This window comes from Nicrophorus vespilloides, unplaced genomic scaffold, assembly GCF_001412225.1.
Source record: "Nicrophorus vespilloides isolate i.1.1-1 unplaced genomic scaffold, Nicve_v1.0, whole genome shotgun sequence".
Classification (NCBI taxonomy): Eukaryota; Metazoa; Arthropoda; class Insecta; order Coleoptera; family Silphidae; genus Nicrophorus; species Nicrophorus vespilloides.
This window is the reverse complement of record NW_017096282.1, coordinates 16,211-41,490: the sequence shown is the minus strand read 5'-3', so window position 1 is coordinate 41,490 and position 25,280 is coordinate 16,211. Positions and strand designations below refer to the sequence as shown.

Sequence of the window (25,280 nt, the reverse complement as noted above, 5' to 3'; positions counted from 1 at the left end):
TTTAGACACTTCGTTTTATTTTGTTTCACATTTATAAATATAAATGTACTCTCTTTGGAAGAAAAAAAAACAAAAAAAATATATATAATAATAATAAAATATATAATACAATATACATACATATACATAATAATTATTTAGCTTAGCTATACAAAATAAAAACTATATAAGTTACAACAACGGACATAAATCCTTTCACAAAGGTACTTTATGTCTACAAAATATAATGTAGAAGAAATCCAAGTATGCTTTCATTAAATTAGATTTACCACAAAAAAAAATATTAACGAAGCCAATAAAACACCCCGACCAGAGTCACTGCAGCCAAATGCAAACAATAAACCGATCACCTTCATCAATGTGTAAATAATACTCAAATGTCCATAGTGATCGAGCAAACAAAAAAAAAACAAAATACATCGACCGTTGTACTATTTTACCGAATTTCCTCTCATCTTCGTTAGGATTGTTGAAGAAATCGCCTCTGGTCAGTCCATCTCTTTCAGCTTCGTGTACGTGTTTTTAAAAAAACAATAAATCATCACAAGTGTCGAACGGAATAAATTCTAAATTGTATTTTTAATACCCGTCAAAAAAAATTAAACAAAAAAATATATATAATATTTTAAAGTTAAAATAAAAAATATAGAACAACAAAGACGCAAAAAAAATAATTAATTAAAAAAAAACGATCTATAAAATAAATAATATCTCTCTCTCTCGTTCACGTAACTGTGGATTTGTAAAATCCGCAATGCTTTTCTTTTTTTTTCTATATAAGGAGATCTATGATAATAAACGAAAATGAAGAATTAAAGGTTTAAGAAAACTTTCCGGTTTTTTGTAAGTAAGGCCACTTTGATTGTTCCGATATTTCATTTAACGCGCGCGCATTGTTTCTATTTTTTTTGTATATTAAAGCTCTCGATTCGTTTTATTTACTTAATATTTCTTTCTTTTTAAATATATTAATTATATTAATTTGTTGTACAAACTAAGAGAATGAAAATTTATCTTTAAGTTATTTATATATTAAACACTGAGTTTTGTTTTTTTTTGTAATTGTTACTTTGTTTAGGTCGTGTAGACTAAGGTCCGTAATCGTGCACGATGTCCATTATTCTCTGTCTATCCTCAGACCTGTTGGAGAAGAAAAAAATATATATAGTTTGGGGTTTTTAGGTTTTTTTTTGTTATGAGTCTTACATATGCTGCTGGGGTTGGAAGGCGTCCAAGTGTTTGTTGATCTCTCGATGGACGTGCTCGGGGAGGACGCCGACATTCGAGAAGAGGTTCCTAAGTACGTTCAGCTCCTCCATGAGGAGTTCTATCCGCTTCTGGAGACGCTCGTTCTCCTTGAGCAGTAGCTTAACCTTCTCCTCGGTTTCCCTTGTGCGAACTTTCGCCTTCTCCCTGCTCTTCCTGACGGCGATGTTGTTGCGCTCACGCCGCCTCCTGTACTCATCGCTGTTCTTGTCGCAGGGTTTCATGGTTTTCCTCGCAACATGATGATGATTCAACATAGCCGCGTTCTTCTTCATCGCGGACATGTTCATCTGCTGATGTTGCAGGACGGAGGTAGGCGTGAGGTTGGTGAAGGTAGCGCCATTCGAGTTGGGGTAGTTTGCATTCTGCAGGTAGCTGTTGGGGAGCATCGCGTTGGTGCACTGCCTGCGGAACTCCTGGGGATCGATGGGCTCCTCCTTGATGCTGGGAACGTCGCTTCCAACCGAGCTGTTCGAGTCGCTGTTCGAGTTCTGGTTTCCGGAATAGGTGGCGCCGCTGTGCACGGGCTGTGGCATGTAAGCCAAAGTGGTCCTCGGGTAGTTCGTACCCTGCACATTGCCCATCACCTGCTGCTGCTGCCTGGGATGCAAACTCTGCAGATGTTTGCCCTGATTCTGCAGGATATCGTTGAACAGTCCATCGCTAAAGTGCGAGTCGTCGATCAGGTTCTGCAGGTCCAGCGAGATCTCCGGGGTATTCAGGTCACTAAGCTCTCCATGCTGGTACTGCTGCAGGTGGTGCTGCTTCAGCAGCGCCGTCGTCTGCTTAGTATTTCCTGTATTGTTGTTCAGCGTCGTAAGATTATTGTTGTTCATGATAACGGTTTTCTTGGGCTCGTTATTATTCATCGATTGCGATGTTTGGTGTTGCTGCTGGTTATCGTACATTTGGGGAGAATCCATATTTTTGTTGGAACACACTGTAGATATTATACAACAATTCTTCGACGATTCAGAAAACGGGCGAAAATCTCCGAAACAATGTAAAATTATTTATACGAAAAAAAAATGATGATGATGTTGTAAAAAAAAACTTTCACTTTGGTCCACTTTCACCTCCGCCGAAATTTTTAATTTAATTGAGCCCGGCTCACGCACACGCACTTTCCAATTTTCTATTCCGTTCAGAACAAACTTTTAAAAAATACATTATTCAACGAAAATATATTTTGTTCGAAAAGTCTAGTTTGCAAGAGAATCCAGGTGCAAGAGCAGCAATTAAAAAAAATCCACAGTTTGCTAGTCCATCAATTTTAAATAAAATTGTGATGTGTGTTTTTTTTTGTTTGTTTGTTAATGTAACTCCCGGAGGTGTGTAAAGCTGAATGGATCAATCTCAATCAATCGATGGTTGATGATGTTGTTGGTTGTTGTTGCCGAATGCAGGTCGCGCGCGTCTTTTGAATTTCTTTTCTTTCAGAAGTTGGCGATGCGAGCGGCGTCGCGTCTCGCGCTCAAATAAAATCGAAAGTGAGCAGAGGCGTTTTTGAATATATATCTATATGTATATTCGTTTTTTCCTCTCGAGCTTGTATTTCGTTGGTTGGTACTTTTTGGTTCTGGCCACGCTTGGGTACCACACTGGCGTGCGCTTGCCCAAGTTAACTAGGATACACTGAGATTCTAAGCTCTATTCCTGCAGTTTGTAGTGGCTCAGCAGTGACATGCGCACTTGACAGCAGTGCACGTTTAGCGCTCGAAAGTGAAAACACATACAAACGCAAATTACCATTCCGTGCCACACACACACACGTACACACATACATCACTACCACCACCATCACCACTAACTCAATCATAATTAATGCCATATACGCTTATTCCTTAAATTTCACAAAATATGCTCATAGAATAATAATTCCATTTCACGTACGACTTAAGTACACTTCAAGTAATACAAATTTCAAGTATACTTTTACAAAAATTGAAATATTAACATCAATCGCATATAAAATCCCATAAGAATCTAAATATGTCAATCTTTTAGATACAATGTACACTATCTGCATTGCTTTGAATTTATACATATAAGTTTTTTACTTAACAACCAACATCAAAAGTAGACTTCCTATTTTATTTTTACAAAACTTAATCTTCTATAAAGTCATTTATAAAATCAATTTTAAGCAGGCTTCGATTTTTTCTAAAATTCAACATTTATTACAAACTTTAATAATAACTTATTCATATAATAATAAATCCACGTGTGCAGTAGCAAAAATTTTAAACAATTTTAAGTATCTAATATATCTTTAAAATGCAATAATTTATATATTAATTAACTTAAAGTCAAAACATTTATTTTATTCAGGAAAAAGTGTATTACTCTACAATTCTCAAATCAACTAACAAAATAAATTCATGTTATTTAGTAGCTTTTATGTTAACATTTTACTTAACATTTTCAATTAAAATATAAATACATTAAGTTTTAGAAAAATAAACATATTTATTTTTAAATCGTAATACAAGTTTTTTTACTCCAATTATTTTCAAGAAAAATTCAATAACATAATATTAGAAAATACAAGTAAACGCAATAAATTGATTGCTTTATAAACGTAAACAATAGTAATAAATATTGCAAATTATTACTTTCATCTTAAAAAAAACTTAGACTTATTAAATATATTTATAATTACAATTTATATAAATGTCATGGAATTTTCTATATTTATTACTAAAATCAATTGATTTGAATTATGTTTTTGTTTTCTAAATAAATTAATTGTATATTTTGGAAATCTTAGCTTAAAACTTGAATGAGTTGTTAATTTCTACATTTACAACATTAAAAATTTACATTTTTATTTATAACTTTATTCTTGTATATTTATAATAATAAAGTTGTTTATTATTATAAATGAAATCATGTAAATTTTCGAAGTATTATAAAACTTAATTTGTTTATATATGTACTTTAGTTTATGCATATGTAATATTTAAAAACATAATTAAAAAACGTGAGGCAATTAATTAATCTGTTCAAAAAATAATAAACCATCAATCATATATTCTGACATAAAATTATAATGATTTTTAATTATATTTTTCAATTATATTCAATTACATTGTTAATAGAACTTATTTTTAGTATAATTGCTCATCCAAATATACTAAACTTAATTTGTGTAACAAAAATACTTTAATACAAAGTTTAATTAGAGAATGGGATCAAATTTATATTACTGTAAAATGTTATGCATCCAAAAATAATAGATAATTTTGAAGTAATCCATTTCACTACAAATTTAAGAAAAACACATAAAAGGTTTTTATATAGTTTATTAGATGATTATATATTGTTCAATTTTAATTAAAATTGGCTTAGTTTACATGTTTATATACAAACAATATTATTATGGCGATTTTTAAGAGACTAATTTACTTGTGTTATATAATTGATTTTCTTTTGCTTTTTGTTTAATAACATTGATAGAAGTCCATTAATTATATTTAAGTTAGTATAAATAGAATAATTATTTCCTGAATGCATTTGATCTTTGCTTCTGGCACTCATAATAGTCTGACTAAGATGATCGTGTTTTTCTTAAAACTCGTCTAACATAAGTAATTAAAATCGTCGGAATAATAATAACGTTATCAAAGCTAAATGTAGTTTTTTAGAAGTAATGCATTTATCAGTATTATCTGTATAGAGGCGTCATCGGCGGAAATATGGGATTTATTTAACTTGTATACTGTAGTTTATCAATGTGTTTAACTATAATAGCTTGTTTTAAAATGATAAATCTTTATACACTATTCAATACAGAAATAGTTCGCAAAATGCGAAAAATCGATAATAACCCATACTGTTTGAAAGCGCACTAATCTAAGGCATTAATACTGTATAAAAGGGAAAAACGATCATTTATGTATGAAAAATAATTGTGTGTACTATTTTTTTAGAATTTATTTTTGTTTCGCTCAATTCAAATTTAGTCTGAAATTTTCTGATCAAAACCGCACTATGTGAGATGTTGCTGTATTTATATATAAGTTCATACTTAAAGTATGAAATACTATGATTAGAAATTTCAATGTTTAAATAATTTTAAACAAAGTAATATTTACTTTAATCCGAAAAGATGATACTTTGTTCCAAATGGAGACAAGATAAATATTTAAAATAAATAATAATGTTAAATTCAAATCGCACATCTGCATTTTAGAAGTTTTAGAAGCGAGAAATTGTATTTCATATATATTTTTTTAAAACATGAAATTTAATATATTGTAACAGTAATTCTATGCAACCGCTAGTTTCTGTAAAGTCACATATAATGAAGCTGAGAGAAATTTGAGATAATTGAATATAGTATGAGTGTATAGTCAAATTACAAGTGAACTAATTGAAAAAGAAAGAATAAAAAAGTCAAATTTATTATCCCTCATTCAGGCGTATTTTGAATGATCCACATGCACATATTATATTTCACCAACATATTTCATATTTATTTTTTTAATTGAGACTTTTCAGTAATTACCTGTAACATTCAAAATCCTAAATTGAGTATTTTCAAATACTTAAATGTATTGAGAAACTTAATACAAATAATTCGATTTGCACAGTCAATAAATTTCGAATTCTTTAATTTACTTACATATGTTTCCTTTTAATAAAAGAGTATTATGTAAGTATCTAATATATTAAAAACATACTATTTGAAAGGAACATTGTTTCGTTTTTTTGTGAGTATGAGTAAAGAATCAACAATAAAATCCATTGTCCAATCTATAGAATCTAAACCGTATAACTCTTTCCGAATATTACAAAGACTTTGTTGTCTGTTTAACAAAAATGATTCGTACAATTAACAAATTCCATGATAAATCAACGTTGATTTACCGAAGAAAACCAACAAGGATTGACGTTTAGAGTTTATTTGCTCCTTATAAATAAAAGCATCATTAGTTATAGTAAAAGTTCATAGTTAGTTCATGTAGCATTTACAATTCGATGAGAATGAAATCGAATCAATGAGAGATTTAAAAACGTATTAACTTATCTTTTTCATTATAAATAAATAGTATTAAGATAATATTATTTTATAAACTGATTAATAATAATTCATTAATTTTATTAAGCACGGGATAATATTGATGAAAATAGTTTGTAATCTATAAAATTATAAATGAATCATCAATCTCTATGAATTTGTAGCAAGCGGGAGGATAAATCGGTTTGTCTCGATTTCGGGATTTGCGCACGCAAAATGTGTGTCTCTGGATTTGCACAAATCATATGGTTGTGTGTCTGTTGTGCTGATTATTAGGAAGGAAATAATTGGCGCGCGGCGTGATTATAGTATAGTGTACGCACTATGTACTCAATCGCACATACATACACACGGACTCACACGTACGCACTTTCGTGCATGTGTAGGACGCACACATATATACGAAGCAGTGAGCGTCGTCTCCGTTTATGCATCGAAGGTGGCTCGTACGTCACGTGACGTCACCGTTCTGAATCACACGTGCAGGAATGTGCATGGATTCCTGCCGCCGAAAGTGGGTCACAATCTGTTGCGTTTCGACCCATTCGTCACAATATTGTGATACTGCGGGCGCCATCTAAATGCAGAACATCGAAGCCATTGACAACCAAATCCAAGCGCCATCTACATGTATATGCTTTATCCTGCATTAGCGAATCTTCATTCTTCTTCTTCCTTCCCCTTCTTCATTTGGCTTCCGCATTGCGCGCCAATAAGCCAGCCACTGTCTGTCTACATTCGGAACACAAACTTCCTTCTTCAGCGCGACTAATCAAAATAAAGAACTTCTTCTAACTCAACTAGAATCATCATTCAATTGTTTTTCTTCTTCCATTAATGAGCTTCTAGTCGACGCCGTTTGCCAGTTACATATCGGTAGAATCATTTACTATCTACAATAATTTTTTTTTTTTTCCTCAATGTGGCTAGGTAGGGAATTGATTCCGTTGCCTTTTATCCATAGGAATGCATGACAGTGAATTTGTGGATGAGTAAAAACTCCGCCTTTCGGCTCATGATTTTGGTGCATTGGCCTGAAGGCCCATGTTGTGATGCATGACGAGTGTTCGGTCTTGTGGGAATGTCAGTGCTGTCATGTAGCAGCCATTCTCGGCCTTTTATGGGTGTGATGATCACCCGGATCGTAGTCGACGGCCGCTCGCAGGAGAGGATTTGGATGGATCTCAGCTCTGGCAAAAGCCTTCTCAGCTGACTTCTTCATGTATTCCGAGAGGAAAGGAATGTTAGCCTCCCGTGCAGCTGCACGTTCCTGATGAACCAGGGAGCATTGTAGATAGTTCTCAATGTTTTATTCTGAATCACTTGCAGCTTGTACAAGTGAGTGCGTGCAGCATGACCCCTTGCAGGGGACGCATAAGTCATGCCGGATCTTATGATTGATTTGTAAATGGCCAACTTGCTAGGAATGTTTAGAGGGCTCCTCCTGTTCATCAGGGGATAAAGCAGCTTGATGGTTTCACAGGCTTTGATCCTGGCCGTCTCGATATGCTATCTACAATAATTAAGCAAAGTTGTCTTTACAACTTCTTCTTCCTTCCACCACCTTTCTCACTTAGCTTGTGTTTGTGTAGGGACTAAATGTAACATATAACATAGGAAAGTAATATAAACTATTTCCAACCCGGGACTCTGTTGTTCTGTACACCTGGACTAGGTTGAGTCTCGGAATTGATGATGGTGTGCTTGCAGATAGGACCGCAACCAGACAGACAGAGTAGGAGAGAAGTCTTGCAACCAATTATACAGAGCAAACGTTAGATAAAAATGTTGGACCATGAAGCCATCAAAAAAGAGATGGAGGTAGGCAGTGGGACTTTGAGGGCTACGAGAGCAGTAATTAATTCCGCAATGATGGCTGAGTTGTTGTCTTTACAACTTCAAATTGACGTAACTTGAATGTAATCAATTGTTATTTACACAAATAGATGGACATAAATTAATAGCTGCCATCTTGATAACAGCGGTTCTCAAATAATATTTTTTTATATGTGTTGGCAGGAATGTAAATAATGCTGGAATTCTATACAAAGCCCAGACATTTTGTCATATTTAGTTTTTTTATTTTCCCATCAAATAGTAGTAACATAAAATACAGTGTAACGAGTTTAATCCGTTCCAAAATTTCCGGATTTTTACTCATATAGTGAAACATATTCAAAAATACACATAATATGTGTACACAATTTTAAAAATGATGTAGCAGGCGCGCAACATTTGTGCGCCTACGTAAAATTGTTAATCATTTTTCAGATACTAGCGAATTTGCAATGGATCTATCTATTGTGCGATCCATGGATTGAAATTCATGAGAATGCGCAAGCGCGTATTGCTTTATTTACTTTTGGGAGCGGTGATGGCGTTGACTATTTTTGACGCCAATGTTTCAAAAACAACTGTGATCTGTGGTACAGTGTTCTATTTTTGTATTTTTGCAAATATCCTACTTTGAAACACGATATCTCAATGTGATAAATCATTTAGCAGTTATCCCCTGGGGACCAAAGACGCTGTGTGGTGGCGTGCTCTCGCATTTGAAAATCGAGTGGCGCCATCTTCAGTGGTCTCTATGGAACCTTAATTCAAACGAGTAAAATATTCACGGATTCACTTCTACGCATGCGCACTTCATGAACTCAAACAACAGGTTATGCATTTATTACATTGAGATATCGTGAATCAAACTGGGATAACTGCTAAATGATTTATCACATTCAGATATCGTCTTTCAAACTAGGATAATTGCAAAAATACAAAAATTGAACACTGTACCACAGATCACAAACGTTTCTGAAACAATGGCGTCGAAAATAGTCATCGCTGGTCATCGCCGTTCTCTAAAATAAACAAATATTTACGCGCCACGCTTGCGCATTCACTCCACTTATAATCACGGATCGGAGGACAGACTCGCTTCTAATTTGCAAAAGTTCGTCTCACTCAGCTTATGCACTACAGACAGACCAGATGAAGTAAACAGTGACCTGCTCAATATTTACTATACGACCATGGGTTTGATTATACCCAAACAACTGGTAAGTATTTTTACAAATGTGGAAAATATTCTCTATTTTACAATATAATTATTTTAACAAGTTGTTAATTGCATACAATGATTATAATAACGGAAATTGTGTTTTTTTTTATCTCCAACTAAAAAGATAAGTTAAACCGTTCTACTGGGTCAAACTGAATAAATTGTGATTTGTTTCTGTTTAGAGAAGGAAATTTCACATTAACTCATTGGAAAATATAAATAAAGAGATGAAATCAATTGAAGATTCGTTAAGGACCAGGCGAAATATGCCAAAGAAAATAATGAGATATTACGCCCAAAGTACTTTTTCCATCTCTGTCATTTCATCTTTGATATATCCTATTCTATATCCATTTAATGCCAAAATTTTCTTATCATTTGTAGTGTTTGCAGTATTGTAAGTAATAATTCAAGCCTACAAAAAATATAATTAATTTAGTGCGTTTTCAGATATTTCCCACTTAGTACAATAGTATCTAAGTGCAACAAACAAGCAATTACAAAAAGAAAAGTAAAATTGTCGAAATTACAAATGAAAAAGGAGGAAATAGTGAATAAAATTATGCATACGGAAACGTACGACGATGCACAACTTTTATTGGAAGAGAATGCACCAGAAATGTTCCGTAATAATACTTATTCATCTAGAGAGAAGGTGCCTATGATTCCACATAGCTGCACAATTTTGAATATAGCCGATTAAGTTAATATTTCATGTTCTGGTGATTTGCTCATAAATTTAAGATGTGACCAAATTTTAAGACTCCAAAGGTATTCCACTATGATTTTATTTCTTCGATGTTTGTTTTGTTGGAAATATTATGATGAAAGAATAGATTTTAGAGCTTCCATTTCTTTGACTAACATATTACCATCTAAGTTTGCTTCCTTGACAATATCAATAGATGTATCATTAATCTTAGAATCTCTTAGCAATTTCTAAATCTGCTGCAAATACAATTGCAAAGGGCGTTCCATTAAGAGCTGATTAATTACTATTTTTTTAAATAAAATGAGAACAAAATGTGGTTCTCTATATCCATATAATCTATTTTAATCCAGAAAAATCTTGATTATTACTATTTATTGTCATTTTCATAATTAACATTTTAAAATATATAATCATCAATATTACTCAACAAAATTAAAGAAACGTCGTATTTCTTAATACAGGTACTCCTCACTTTAAGACCGAGTTGCAGGTCGAAATTAATCGTAAGTACGAGTGATCGTTAAGGAGGTAGGTCATAAAGCGACGAGGAATACCTGTACATACTTGAGTTGTTGTTATATTTACAATTGCGGAGAATTTGTTTGTTTTAACTTGTTTATAACTTATACATTTTAAAATTTGTATTCAAAATATGTATAATGTACAAAACATTTCAAGGCAAGACGTAATTTGTAATCTCTCTGAAATGAAGAGATCTAATTACGCTTTCTACGCCACTTTTACACTATCAAAAAAAATATACATGAATATTACTTTTAAAGTTTTTGTTATACAAATGATTGTTTGATAAGTTTAATTTTAAATCACATCACATTACATTTTAATTATATTTTTTTTATTGATTCACCAAATTTTAAAAATTGCAATATCTTGGTAATTTCACATATTGTACTAATTCTACTTTTTTAATTTTTTCTTGTATTATTTTATAAATTACTGCACATTTTTGTATAAAATCGAGTTATTATTAGTCCAGTGGAAAAACTGCAGAAAAGCTTTTTTTATATGAAATTATTTTTTAAAGTATAAAATATTTTTTATTTCCACTATTAATTAAGATCATTGATGCAAGTATTAGATTTATTGAATATGAGTAAATGAATCACAATGAAATATTAATGAATAAAGCAGTGTTTCCCAAACTTTAGACATCTTGGCGGATAAAACACAACCCCTCCAAATCCCAACTCTTTACATTCCGCCACTCCAGAATCCGCTCCTCTCAATCTCGTTGTAAAACTCCCAAATTCTGGAAGATAAAATCGCCAACTACCTAGGAATCCAACTATCCCACACACTTGACACCAAACTTTTAATCAGCTCCTTCTTGAAGAAAGCCAACCAACGATTAAACCTTCTTTTCTGAATCTAATCTAAAAGGGGCTGTTGCTCCGCCGAAACCCTACTCCACACGTATAATGTATTCATACGTACCCTATCACAATTTATACAATAGCTCCCCCTATCAATTCAAAGAATCATCAAAATTGAACGGAAATGTAGATGAAAAATCATCCGCCTTCAGCAAAAACACTTCTCTTCTACCCTATGCAAACTTGTCTCCTTCCACAACATCTATGACATCATTAAAAAAAACTCTAAGGCTGACTCGCATATCATACCTTGAATACACCACTCAACACTCTTTCATCCCTCTCCAAAAGTATCAAAGCCAAAATCCCTTAAACCCCTGCTGTGCTGGCACGCAACGCTGATTCTGATGACCCGATCTTCATCCAACTTTTAGAAGACATCAATCCAAAATTTTTACCTCCGACCTTAGTGACCTAAACTACACACCATAGACTTTTTGTTCAGTTCAGTTGTGCAGTGTTTTGATGTGTTCTCTATTATTTTATATTCTGCTCTGATCTGTTCTATTTTTATTTTGTTTTATCTTGTATTTTTGTCATACTATTATTTCTATTTTTGTGTATCAAACTTCTGAAGGCCACAAGAGGCTAAATACCATACCGGACTCCGCTAATATGTAAGCTATATAATATTTATAAAATTAATAAAGTTTATTAAATCCGAATCCTTTAGACATCTGTGTACCCCTTCTAAAATGTTCGTAACACTGAGTACTCGTCAAAAAAAAATGCATATAGTTTAATATCAATCAAAATGTATTTTGTTTCTCCTTTTTTATAACTAAAAAAAATAATACGCAATACTAACTAGTAACAAAGTTAACATTTTATAAATGCATAAAATTTAAACAAATATTACAAATTAATCTGAATTACAACATTGTAAATATATGGAATTAGCAAGAGATTAGAAAGAGGATATAGCAAATGTAGAAATTGATAATAAAACCAATATACGTCGTAACATATTATAATGATATTTTTTTATTCTGAAACCACTATATCCTATTCTATTTAATTTAATTTAAATATAGATAAATATCACCACAAAAGCGTCATATAATGTGTATTATTTTATTAAAAAAATGTGGTATTAATTTAACCATTTAACCATAATTGATAAATGAAAAAAAAATCTTATATTTTTAAAATGAATATACCTAGATATTTGTAACATGTACTATTTTTAAATAAATAAATTTTGATGTGTAAGCGCGGTCCCCTTGCTCCAATCCTCAGAAATCCTAGGTTCTGTTAATATGGGATTAGACATGTCGAGCCTGGGTTTCAAACGACGGTTTTGATTCGAGTATTCACATCACATCGTCTGCGCATGTGAACACAATAGTGAGGCATCCGGGGTTCTTTATGAGCAATAAAGCCCACGTCCATACGGTGTCTCATTCAATCCGAGGACGTTTACGTTTCCAGAGCAATTCTAAAGTTTCTTAAAACATCCAATGCCTGTATATAGTTTTAATGTGTCAACCTTTCTAACTTATACCTTTCCGAGGTCTCTCCAAGAACCTGAGTACTGAACCGCTGAGACCCCGGTTTGAAATTCGTTATATATTTGTGGTCGATCCGTTATCTTTATTGTCTTTAGCTGTCTTGCCGTATCTCTCCTATGTACATATTTTATAGAAGTCAGTTTAAGTTGGATTTAATAGTTATTTTTTAGTTTCGTTAGAAGAAGTCGTTTATTTTGATTATTTGTTTTGAAGGGGGAAATTTTTGTGGTAATTGGAAGAAGCTGGCTGCCTTAACTATTTGGACGGAAGAGGAAATCCGAAGAACACAGACAGGGACTGGCTTATTGACGCGTAATGCGGAAGCCAAATGAAGATGGGGAAGGAAGAAGAAGAAGATTCGAGTATTAGACTACAAACATAAATAATGCACGAACTTAAACTTCAGAGTTATTTGTGTTGCCTACCAAGCACTATACAAAATGCATAAGATTTTTTTTGTATATATTTTAAAAATTCACAACCTGCCAACATTCTTAGCAATAAGTAGAATATTTTTTGGCCACAGACAGAAAAACAAAATAACAAGCGTGGAGCTGAACGATTTCCCATCGGAAATCTTCCTAATTGCATAAGATTTAGTAACTTTGATAAGTTATTTAATGATCTACAATTAACTAAACAACAAAGAGAAATCAAGTCTTTTTACAGATGACTATTAATTATTTCCATTGGAGACATATGGTAGTAGCAAAGTTGAAAACAAATCAACTAAATGCGTTGAATTTATGATTCTAGACATGGAATGAACTAAATTGCAATTATCCATTGAACACACGTGTTTGTTTTCATGCCTTCCTCCACACTCGCCGTTTCAATTTATTCCCCTGCAATTTCCTAGCAGACCAACTATTATTACTGTATTTTACCATTTTGACACGCAAATTCATTTTGTTATAGAATTATATTCATTTTACAACAAAAGCGCGGATTGACGCAAAAATAAAAAGTGAAACTCACGTTATTTGTTATTTGATATTTACAATAGTATATAATATTTGATAATAAATGAATTCATTTAACAATTGTATAAGACACATTTTCTTATTTCATAACTAAAGATTTCATTATAACATTTTTTTTAATGTAGGACCCAAATAATGTTAGGAATAGGGCTTTCTAGAATGTTTGGTCATCGCTAAACATAATTGAATGGGCCCACGATAACTTTAATGTTCTGCAAGAACCGATTTTCGTCATCAGTTTATATTATCAGTATATATTATGTCCGCAAAAGATATTTGAATTATAACACAAATTTTGTTATTAGGTTTATAAGATGCTGACACTTGACCACACTTCTCTTGATTTATATAAACTGGTGCCTAGGGCCTACAACAACTTTTATAGGACCTTGGTAGGGCCTACAAACAGCGTTAGCCCAATACCCTTAAACTAAATGGTCCAATCCTGCTTAAGATACTGAAAAAGTTAAAACAATATTTTTTGAAAAAAAAAAACTTTGATGTACAGATGTTAGAAATTCAATTTTTAGAATTTTCCGAGATATTTAATTAAATCAAATTATTAGATTATAACTATTTATTTCATTAACGAAATTAATACTATACGAGCTACGAAATAAAACATGTACTTTGATCCATAAAACTATAATTAAAGCTACTTTTGTTTGTATAATAACGGTAAAGATTAGATTGTAGAAACTAATTTTCTTAGAATGTAGAATAAACAATATTGATATGATAATCTTAGCATATATATCATTAACATATATTTTGAACCACAGATGTTAGAAAGCAAATAACAAAATTCTAAATGCCCAGTGTGGATCCAGTTATCAGATACTTTTTATTATTTGTGGGCCCTAAACAAATTTTAATTTGGGCCCGCACTGCGTGGTCCCGCTCAGTGTAATTTCGCTACTGAAAGCAATAAAACGAAGATTAATTACAGATTATCACTTTTTTTTTAATTCGTTTTTCCCCTCAAAGAGCGTTAAGGAAATGTCTCGTGCACGCGTATTCGATGCAACCGAAATTGTTCCCTCGTTTTCCTCTAACAATGCTCTAAATTGAGTAATAATTTTATTTGAATCGCCCCACTAATTTACGGAACGTGGACTTTGTACCCGATATGGTGTATCCTGGACACACCGAGTCCGTGCACAGCAAAACATCAATGGATGCGCTTGTTTTCTTTCAATGCTCAGCCTTCATTGCTTCACGCCAATGTCAATGCGATAGCAAAAAAAAACTATACAGAATCAAATTGCCAAATGAAAATGATACAATGTTTTGTTGCTTGAACAATATCGTTTATAACAGAATTCCAATGAGTCCAAGTCCAATAGAATAGAACGTAATATTTCATTCAATGATAATCGATGAATATACCTTACATCAATTATAAACAAAATCTTTATAACTTTGTTATTAACTAAAAGTTTTCCATATTTGTTAATTTTCTTCCTATTACGTTTTCTTGCTATGATGGAAGTAATTGTTTATTCTATTCCTTGTATCAATTATAAAATATTCGTTTAAAATTATTATTACTACCTGTGTTATTAATTCCATTCCATTTTATCAAAAGAAAAGTAAATTTCATGTGCTTAAGTAACGATGAAGAATGGAAAGTTTTTTTATTCGCTGTAATATTATTGAAAGCGTTTGTGTAACTGCAATTAGCAATTAAAACTGTGAATGGAGATAACACAGTTTACGTTAGCTATCGGTCGAGTTAAGTAATCGCCGTTCTTTCATCTAATAAATATAAACTTGACTCGAGTTGCGGTTCGTTCATGCGGCAAGACTATCAGTGCCCTAAGTACGAACGGTCAGTCTGGACTGCGCGCATCTAGTACACAGTCGTCCACAGAAGCCTGCAATATCTGTAATCATTCTGTTTGCGTGCCATGTTTTGATCTGAAACTATGCTGGTAAGTAGTTCTTCTGGATGAGAAAAGGATGTGGAAATAATTTGGGATATTTTTTTGTTGCTGCTTTTTTTTAGATCTTCATTACTTGCCTTGTGGCTGCACTAGTTGTGCTACTTACAACCAAAAAGAGGTATCGATGGATTTATATTCTCTACAAGACTTTACCAAGAGATTTCAAGTAAGTAATCAAGGTTTATTATAAACAATAAATATTTGAATCTGCAAACATATTTAATGATATTTGTATTATACATTTTCTTGCAATTCTGAGGAAATATCATCAATGTTTTTTTATAATACGTATGACTATACCTCACATAGTACGGGTTCTTGAACTATTTTAAAAACGATCATTTATGAATAGGTTTTGTCAATTAAAATTTAGTTTCTTTTGTAAACTTAAAATTGTATTGTATGAGAATCCTCAATGATCGAAGCCAATCAATCAACTTGTAATGATTATTTGATGGTTTTATTCAATTTTGAATAAGTTGATTGATATAATTAACTCATATTGAATTAACTTATTAAAAGTTCAAGGAACATTCCTTTGTAACATATATAATAGTCAGAAATCTTTCAGACTTAAATCAAAAAGATTATCGTTTCAGTCAATTCTTAATCTATCCTCGTAGTTGTTTCATTTTTTATAATATTTACTGAAAAGAAATAGTGAAGCAAAATGTTATAATTTTACTTCTTGGCTTGGATATAGTTTTTGTCTAACTAAAAATTGTTTATTTACTTCTTCAAAGTATAAAATTTCATAAACTATCATCTTTTAAAATAGCCTGCAATTAGTATAAAGTAGAATAAACATCTCAATTACACGGAAAACTCACAAATATAACATAAAATGTTGTATATAAAGACATTAATTTCAACGCATAAAAAAGTAATAATAGACCGAATCAAAAACTAATCATCAATCATATATTTTTTAGAATTAATTTTGCTCAATTAATATTTAGTTTATTTTGAACGAAACAAGGATTTTCTTTATTTTATAAGAAAACATAAACATTTTAGCAAATAACTAATTAAAAGGCAATACGATTATTAATCATTTTAACTGGAACTATTTGTTATAAATGAGAATTTAATGATAACATAGGAGAAGTGTAATATAAGTAAAGTATATTTACGATTATGATAGGCGAATGTTTGTTGTTTACAAAGCAGATGTTATCGCTTATTGTTTGATTTATTTACGTTTCATATTTATAAACTATTTCTTTCCGGATCGTTTGCTTTAATTGGACTTGGTCAAAGTATCAAGTGCTTAGACAACTTTCCAGTAACCGTTCTTATCTGTACGAAGAACAAGCTCTTTGTTTGGACCCGCATGACCGCATTTATCAGCCTTGTCAAAGTGCGTTTTCGCTTTTTGGGGTGAAGAAGATCGATGATAAAAAAGTAAATTAAATGTATCTAGACCGGATCCTGTTCTAATCATAAAAAAAACAGAAGCTGACATAGTTTATATATATGGCAATTTTATACCCTAAAATTTGATAATCGCAGTTTTATCAGAGATGGCACAGGAAATATGTATCAAGATTACGAAGAGTAGCGTTTTCTAAATGCAATATAAATATACTTGTGGTGTTAAATCAATTCGATAAATAAAAATTGTTTATTGTATACAAAGAGCTATTGAAATTTGCTCGGATTTACAAGAAAAAAAAACTTATTTAAATTGTTTGTTGAAGAAATGTATGTAAGTCAACTTATATACAATTACTTGATTATTTGTAATTTTTCTCTCTTTCATCTAACAATTATTGGTTTTATCACGGATTGTTTAATAATTAAACTTTTTCTTAAATCGGGATAATTTAAACTAAAAAAAAAACGTTTGAATGTCATTTAAGAACTTATTTTAAGTCTTTGGTTGTTAATATTATTTTGTTAGAAACTTCTAAATCATTTCATTTTTCAGAACATAATATGCATCTTTTTACGTAGAAAAAATTAACATAGAATGTTCGTTGATACTCAAAATGATAGTATTGGGTTGTCCGGAAATTTTGTGCCAATTTTTCACGAAAATTAAAAATCAAAGCTTTTATATATAGATATAAACATTTTTATTTATGTATGCACCAGAATTTATTAGGTTTTTCGTTAAAAAACGTCTTTAGGCGTTTTTTATGTCGACTAAAAATTAATTATTCTTACAGTTAATAGAATTTTGCAAAGACCCAAATTTGTGGAAATCGGAAAGTGCATTGTCTGGTGAATACTACGGGTGGACAAATACAACTCTGTCCGGCTGCAACAATTTTTGTTGACTAATAAATATATATATAAGGGCTGATATTATCGTGATTTTTGTCCGTTAAATTGTGGAAAACTTAACTCTCGATCAAAAATTCATCATTATTATTAACAGAATTTTAAGGCTGAAATCATAAGCTCAAAATTTAGAGAATTATGTTCATAAAGTTCATTTAGCAACTTCTCCGTAAGCAGAATATATATCTTAGTTAGTAGTATTTTTGGCATTACAGTAACAGAAAATAAGAAAAGTATAAAATGCACATTATTTTTTTCCATTTTCACGAGGGTACTAAATGTGTCAGTTTCTTTGGATTCAAACCAAACTTTTTTTAAAGACGGTTGAAATCTGACTTGGTAGAATATATACACAAGTTCATTGTTTTTCACAATTCTAATATATTTAGATACTTAGCGAAAATCGGCACGAACTTTCCGGATAACCCGATATATAACATTAATTTAACATACATTTCAAAATCCGATAAATCTATTACGTAAGCATTGAAACTAGTTAATACTCTTTTATCTCATACGTACATACATCAAATTTGATAAATATATTTTTTTTTTAATTTTAATTAACTAAATTAATGTATTTCGATTTTGTTTGTATATTCTCCTCAGCTACAGTTGATTATATTATTATGCTGAGTCAAAAGTTTTGTGCAATATTCATATTCTTAAGTATATTTTTTCCATTTAAAAATGAACACTATTGTTATTTACTGCAAATATAAAACAAAAAAGGATAAATGCATTTACGCAAGTAATAAAGTTCAAATTCAGATGACCTGCGTTATACAATCAATACTCGCATTTGTGTTTGGAATTCGCTAATTGAATGATTGTCATTTTTTGACGTATGTTTTGCGCATATATTATTTATGGATTTTTTTTATCGATTGTTTAATAAATAGTATAAACAGTAAAAAATGATGATTTCACTTTTATTACTTTGATTATTCAGAGGCGAATACAATGCAATTGCGTATTAAATGAAATATTATCAAGAAGTATTGTTTTTCATTATTGTTTTTGTTTTGTTTTCAGAGCTCTCTTTAGGTTTACATTGTTCAATATACGGATATGGAAATGGGAGAACAACAATATGACCGCGGCAAAGGTTTTCGCTTCTCTTGTGAAAAAGCATCCAAACAAAATAGCGTTCCACTTCGAAGATGACACGTTGAGTTTCAAAGAAGTAATTCATAGATTTTCAAATGTAAACGATGATATATTAAATTTATTTGGTTTCATAGTTGGATGAGTACTCCAATAGAGTAGCAAATTACTTCTTGAAATGCGGACTGAAACCGGGACAAACGGTGGCCTTGCTTTTGGAGAACTGCCCAGAATACGTTGGCATTTGGTTCGGCCTATCCAAAATTGGTGTTGTGACAGCCCTAATCAACACCAATCAGACTCTGGATCCCCTGGTTCATTCCATCAAAGCATCCGAATCGGTGGCCTTGATTTACGGATCGAACAGATCTGCTGGTAACAACGATAAACTAGCAATTAGATTTTGATTTTAACTTACTTTTTGTTGACAGTGGTTAGTGATGTTTTACCGAAGCTGGAATCGTTGAAGCTTTTCCAATTCGTCGAAGAACAAAAAACGTCTGCACCTGGTACAGATTTAAAAGAGGAATTGAAGAAGAGCAGTACTGATTATTTGAAAATCATGGATAAGTTTGGACCTAAAGATAAGTTGCTTTACATCTTCACTTCGGGAACGACAGGGCTGCCAAAAGCTGCTGTAATCACGAATATACGGTAGGCTTTAATAATTACTTTACACAACAGATAATTACATTAAAATTTTATATTATTTCAGTTTTATGATGATGTCGGCTGCTTTGAACTTTATGACTCAGCTCAAAGAAGACGATATCCTCTATGACGCTTTACCATTATACCACAGCGCTGGTGGAATGGTAGGTGTTGGTCAGTGTTTACTTTCTGGAGTAACTGTGGTCATCAGGAAGAAATTCTCAGCATCGAACTTCTGGAAGGATTGCGCCAAGTACAATTGCACCGCTGCTCAATACATCGGAGAGCTTTGCAGATACCTTTTAGCTACTCCTGAAACAGAGCCCATTAAGCATAATGTGCGAATTATGATGGGAAACGGTTTGAAAGGACAGATCTGGAACAAGTTTGTAAAACGTTTCGGTGTTAAGAAAATCTACGAGTTTTATGGCGCAACCGAAGGAAATTCTAACTTGAGTAAATAATCCATTTTTTTTTTATAATCAATAGATTTTATTAATTTTTATTTTCACGTTTTAGTCAATATTGATAGCACAGTTGGAGCTGTCGGTTTTGTACCAAGATATGCTGGTGCCATCTATCCAGTGACTTTAATCAAATGCGATATGATCACCGGTGAACCAATCAGGAATAAATATGGTCGATGCACGGTGTGCAAAATTGGCGAACCTGGCGTTTTTATCGGAAAGATAAATCCCAAGAAAGCTGTCAACCAATTTTCTGGATACGCGGATAAAACAGCCACCAAGAAGAAGGTTCTGGAGAACGTGTTTAAAACGGGAGATTTATACTTCAATTCTGGTGATATTTTGGTTCAGGATGAACTAGGATATTTCTATTTCAAGGACAGGACTGGCGATACTTTCAGGTAATTTAGAAATAAATAACCTTAATATTATCAGAATAACTCAAGGTCAACCATAGGTGTGACTGTCTGCTGTATGTTATGATTTTGAATACTTTATGTGTTATATCAAGTTTTAGTTGAAAACTTCTAATCGAAGTAGAATTATAGTAGTATATAAATTATACTAGTTGTAACGTTAAGTTGATAGTCATAACAAAACTAATTTATTTGTAAATATTAATATTTCTTATAATTTTAGGTGGAAAGGAGAAAATGTAGCAACATCAGAAGTTGAAGCTGTGATTAGCAATGTTGTAGACTTGAGTGATGCCACCGTTTATGGTGTAGAGGTAATACATTATTCAAATTGATATTATTCTTTCTGAATACATAGTTTATGAAAATGTTGAATGTAATTTATAACCATTTTCAGATTCCTGGAACTGACGGTAAAGCAGGAATGGCTGCAATCGTGGACAGTAACAAAACATTAGATATAAACGTATTAGCTAGAGGTTTGAAAGCTAGCCTTCCTATGTACTCCTTACCCATATTCCTTAGGGTAATGCAGTCGGTTCCATTAACCGGAACTTTTAAACTCAAGAAATTCGAGCTGCAAAAGGATGGATTCAATATCAACGTCATCGAGGATGACGTTTACTTCTACGATGCCAAACAGGGATCATACGTCCCTCTCACTAAAGATATTTACGAGAACTTGATCAGCGGTAAAGTCAGAGTTTAAGCAATAAGTTAATTTTATTTTGTTGATTTTTTTTTTGTAAAATACATTATATTATTTTTAAACGATTCCATTCCATTCACAATTCCCCCGTCCTGATTATCTTAATCAATCCGTCGATGTTGTTGTTTTTAATAGCAGTCCGGCAATATCCGATCATTTTCGAGGATTTAGCTCCAGCTAGTAACAAATTTTATATTAGAATTTCATTGTTGCTGCAATTGCGAACAAACCTCTTAATCTCGTCGCTTTCTGTAGAATGAAATTGATGTTTTTCATTGTTTCCTGTCCTTCGTTGAAATTGGCCAAGCGGATGTTGTATCCGTTGGTCAGCTCCGAATTCAAGGCTTTGAGTTCATTATAATACTTTGGCATTTCGCTCCTACAATAAATCAAATTTACTATCCATTAATATTCACAGGTGTAACAATTAATTACGCACAGGCAATTAACTCTGCTGTCTTCGGCTCGGACTATCAACCCACGGATCTGACCTAACCTATCAGCGACATCGGTTCCTAATCTCATTCGGGCTTCTTGGATCTGCGTCAGCTTCTCCATATAAATACGAATCTTCTCTTCCTCTTTTGGTAGATTTACTTTAGTCTAACACAATCATAAAATTACAATTCTCAATACATATGATTAATATCCAATACCTCCAAAGATTCCAAATTATTGAAGTTGGCCAAGGACTGGACAAGATCAGCTGCTAAGGAAATGTTTTCCGTTTTTATGACAACGCGACCGGAAATGTCAAAGAGAAGCGACAGGTAGCTGTCATCTCGTAAGCACTTTAAGCAGATCTTCAGTTCAGGCCCAGTTTCGAATTCGATGTCGTGCGCCAACAGAAAATTCTGATTGATCCACATGCACATCCTCTGCAGACGTTCGCTTATACGTAACTCCACGAAACTATCACACTGCGCGCCTTTGGTTTCGCAGAGAGCATACATCGAGAACCTAGGTAATTGACGGGTTATTTCGAAGACGTGAAACTGATTACTACCAGAATACCCAACTAAAGCCTAAAAGTTAATGAACGTAAAACCCAAATTAAGAAACAATAATATTAAGTTAAAGTTAAAACCTTGATATGTATATCAACTGGATTATCTTTAGGCGGATAAAGCTGTACGCTAAGTTCAGTTGACAGCTTAGATTGTTGAGGATGGACTACATGGGTTTCGCCCTTGAAAATTCCTTCGGCAAATACAATTACAGCTTTTATTACCGTATTGTTATTGGTTAATATAAATATTTCGACATGATTCTAAAAATTTAATTTAAAATTATCGAATGTTGATGTTACATCTTTAAAAAACCTTAGTTTTTGGGTTGTCGTTCGCAGATATAGCGATCTGTAGACGCGTATTTGCCGGTATAACTCCATTGCTCTCTAAATTGTCTTCCCTCCTATCGAATTCTTCGTTAACTTTGGAATTATTTTCGTAATGTTTTAATTCCAAAAGCAACGCTTGCTTCTGTGCCAACAAGTCTCGAACTGTGTCCTGCTCCAATCCTGAGCTTGGAGTAGTTGATAACGATTTTGTAGTCGTGTATCCACGTACTGTTGAATAATACAAATGTGAATTTTTGTATTTTTAAGTTGTAGAAAAATTACCTTCTCCTTCGCTCGAAGTGCAGATCAGATCGGCTTTTCCGATCGATCTGTAATCGCCTTCAACGATACCGGCGCATCCGTGTCCTAGCGTATCTTTAAACAGTACTTCCCCAGTTTTGATCGACCTGCAGTCCACTTTACCATTTGACCAACCGGTGATTAACTGTGAATGTCCTTGGCCTAGCAAATCGTAGCTAAAGAGTGAAATTGCGAAGTTTTTAGACTGAAAATCAATAAGGAAGATTATTAATTTTAAGTTGTTGGATTGTAGTCTAAGTAGACCATAGCATCTCGTGCATCTAGTTAATGATGAGTTATTCTCTTTTGGCAGTTATAAATCAAATATCTTAGACTGCAAATAAAATTAATTAGAAACGTATAATTAGGAGACGGTTGCTATATTTTAACTGTTGCCTAGGTTGGACCACATTAGTGCCTCGTGGATGTAGTTATTGTTTTCAGGCAGTGAGAAATCAAATATTTTACTATAAAGGTGATAGTTCTTAAACTGTGCTAAAATTACTAGCAAAATATGGCAATTCCTCATATTAATTCATAATTCGCTACAAGTTCACAAACTATTGTTCAAAATTGGCGATAAATTATATAATTTCAAATATTATTAATAGTAGCCTAATTTTGGAGTACAAGAAGTTGCCTAATATTAATAGATATAATTTAAGAAAAAGCACAACAGATTATAAAAGTAAAGAGACACTTGCAGATATAATTGCTTAATTTGAAATTGAACAAATGGTCCATTCTAGAAACCAGTTGCTTTGATTGGACCGATGACGTATAGTTATTTTTTCTTTTTTGTTATTAAAGAAAGTGTTCGAATTTCAAAAACTCTTTAGTCGACTTATCTTACCTTGACTCTCCACAATCTGATGTCCTGCTCGTAGACACCGACAGTTCCATTAGAAACAGAATATGCGAACCTGTTGTCAGGTAGTGCTGCAAGTCCTGTAACCACCTCCGTTTCAGTTTGCTCCGCCAACAAACGATCACCTTTATACACTCTGATGTTATAATCCTCGGAACTTACAATGAGCTTAAAACCGGCTTAAATTAATGATTTGAACAAATACAAATAGATTAATATTTACTTCGTTCGTTTGATCTTTGTTGTAGTCATGTAGTATCAATGATGTAACGGCATCTCCGATCGCAAGCCAGAACAGCTCGTTGCCCACGGCGTCGTACCCATGAACAGTAGAGTTACCACCTGACAAGACCATGGGACTCTTCGAGTCGTGGAAGAGGCCAACAGTTAGAGCCCTCACACCATCCGGACATTCCTTATAGAAAATATCTCTGTTGTCGTGAACGTGATAAGCTAAAATGTGCGTCGGGGTTCCTGCAACGAACAACCCATTAAATGGTATTTCGCTCTGTAATGGTGTGCACTAAATATCGCACCGACGATTAAGATATCCTTATCGTCCTGCGGGATTAGCGGTCCAGCAGCCAAAGCCGTTATTGATTGATTTATATTGAGTGTGGCTATTTCACGGTTGCTCTCCGACCAGACCACTCTTCCAGTTACAATCGCGCTCTTCCTATGCGGACTGTGAATCAAGATCTGGGACCAATTGTGTAATATATGCATATTAATGGTTGGCAATAGAAATAAAAAAAACAAAGTTTTTAAGAATGTTACCTTGTCTGCTGTGGTGGCGGCAGTCAGACACGGATGCGTTCCATCGTATTTCCCAATAGTCGTGAGGCCAGGTACAATTTTGTAATTCAATTCTAAAGTGAAAACTGGCCTAATTATCTTGTCCATAACGTCTAACTTTTGCACTCAACACCTGTGTACCTTTTATGAACGACAATGTTGCATTCCTCAAGTGTTTGTAAACTTTGTTTCCCTGACAACGTAATTATCGATCGATACGAATGAATAGAACGTCAGGTTTTTAATTTTGAAACTAAGTATGTTTTATAAATATGTGTAACATAACTTTGTCTATTAACTTAATACCAGCAGATTATTTTGCTTGTATAAGATAATATCAGATACATATATTTTATTATTTGTAAAATATATTAACTCCAATTTTACCAATCTTCATTTTATCAACAGTAAATTTCTCTTGCGATTTTTTAAAGATTATTATTTTATTAGAA

The 25,280-nt window shown here is 32.7% G+C and overlaps 4 protein-coding genes across 5 annotated transcripts; 2 read left to right on the top strand and 2 right to left on the bottom strand.

The window, feature by feature from the left end:
- Nucleotides 1–669: 669 nt before the first annotated feature.
- LOC108556523 (CCAAT/enhancer-binding protein) lies at nt 670–2,911 on the bottom strand. The gene is made up of 2 exons (XM_017912674.1): nt 1,207–2,911; nt 670–1,140 (listed from the first exon to the last, which is right to left on the bottom strand). Exons 1-2 carry the CDS (start codon nt 2,187–2,189, stop codon nt 1,089–1,091), a joined length of 1,035 nt encoding a protein of 344 aa, XP_017768163.1. The 5' UTR covers nt 2,190–2,911; the 3' UTR covers nt 670–1,088.
- Nucleotides 2,912–8,382: 5,471 nt separating this feature from the next.
- On the top strand, nt 8,383–13,856 carry LOC108556526. Of its 2 annotated transcripts, none has more exons than XM_017912677.1 (4): nt 8,383–9,342; nt 9,527–9,741; nt 9,795–10,115; nt 13,175–13,856. In XM_017912677.1, the coding sequence occupies exons 1-3, from the start codon at nt 9,316–9,318 to the stop codon at nt 10,045–10,047; spliced, it is 495 nt and encodes a 164-aa protein (XP_017768166.1). In that variant the 5' UTR covers nt 8,383–9,315; the 3' UTR covers nt 10,048–10,115; nt 13,175–13,856. The 2 variants fall into 2 exon arrangements, with proteins under 2 accessions (XP_017768166.1, XP_017768167.1); XM_017912678.1 differs by lacking the exon at nt 13,175–13,856 and adding an exon at nt 10,518–10,801.
- Nucleotides 13,857–15,698: 1,842 nt separating this feature from the next.
- LOC108556525 (long-chain fatty acid transport protein 4) lies at nt 15,699–21,588 on the top strand. The gene is made up of 9 exons (XM_017912676.1): nt 15,699–15,878; nt 15,953–16,056; nt 19,212–19,362; nt 19,421–19,658; nt 19,715–19,937; nt 19,999–20,390; nt 20,454–20,802; nt 21,041–21,131; nt 21,215–21,588. The coding sequence occupies exons 1-9, from the start codon at nt 15,873–15,875 to the stop codon at nt 21,524–21,526; spliced, it is 1,866 nt and encodes a 621-aa protein (XP_017768165.1). The 5' UTR covers nt 15,699–15,872; the 3' UTR covers nt 21,527–21,588.
- On the bottom strand, nt 21,530–24,946 carry LOC108556524 (Bardet-Biedl syndrome 2 protein-like). The gene is made up of 11 exons (XM_017912675.1): nt 24,811–24,946; nt 24,570–24,732; nt 24,257–24,507; nt 24,019–24,201; nt 23,148–23,370; nt 22,849–23,093; nt 22,614–22,796; nt 22,183–22,551; nt 21,966–22,129; nt 21,757–21,905; nt 21,530–21,703 (listed from the first exon to the last, which is right to left on the bottom strand). Exons 1-11 carry the CDS (start codon nt 24,934–24,936, stop codon nt 21,603–21,605), a joined length of 2,157 nt encoding a protein of 718 aa, XP_017768164.1. The 5' UTR covers nt 24,937–24,946; the 3' UTR covers nt 21,530–21,602.
- Nucleotides 24,947–25,280: the final 334 nt, after the last annotated feature.

What these genes read in the sequence shown, in the direction of transcription:
- LOC108556523 (XM_017912674.1), bottom strand. Translation starts at nt 2,189, where the DNA reads ATGGATTCTCCCCAAATGTACGATAACCAGCAGCAACACCAAACATCG. An exon ending in TTCCAACCCCAGCAGCATAT is followed by an intron (nt 1,141 to 1,206) that starts GTAAGACTCATA and finishes CTTCTCCAACAG; the next exon opens with GTCTGAGGATAGACAGAGAA.
- LOC108556525 (XM_017912676.1), top strand. An exon ending in ACTTTACCAAGAGATTTCAA is followed by an intron (nt 16,057 to 19,211) that starts GTAAGTAATCAA and finishes TTTTGTTTTCAG; the next exon opens with AGCTCTCTTTAGGTTTACAT. An exon ending in CCACCGTTTATGGTGTAGAG is followed by an intron (nt 21,132 to 21,214) that starts GTAATACATTAT and finishes AACCATTTTCAG; the next exon opens with ATTCCTGGAACTGACGGTAA.
- LOC108556526 (XM_017912677.1), top strand. Translation starts at nt 9,316, where the DNA reads ATGGGTTTGATTATACCCAAACAACTG. An exon ending in TGATTATACCCAAACAACTG is followed by an intron (nt 9,343 to 9,526) that starts GTAAGTATTTTT and finishes GTTTCTGTTTAG; the next exon opens with AGAAGGAAATTTCACATTAA. An exon ending in TTTGTAGTGTTTGCAGTATT is followed by an intron (nt 9,742 to 9,794) that starts GTAAGTAATAAT and finishes GTGCGTTTTCAG; the next exon opens with ATATTTCCCACTTAGTACAA.
- LOC108556524 (XM_017912675.1), bottom strand. Translation starts at nt 24,936, where the DNA reads ATGGACAAGATAATTAGGCCAGTTTTCACTTTAGAATTGAATTACAAA. An exon ending in CCGCCACCACAGCAGACAAG is followed by an intron (nt 24,733 to 24,810) that starts GTAACATTCTTA and finishes AATTGGTCCCAG; the next exon opens with ATCTTGATTCACAGTCCGCA. An exon ending in GAAAGCGACGAGATTAAGAG is followed by an intron (nt 21,704 to 21,756) that starts GTTTGTTCGCAA and finishes ATTTGTTACTAG; the next exon opens with CTGGAGCTAAATCCTCGAAA.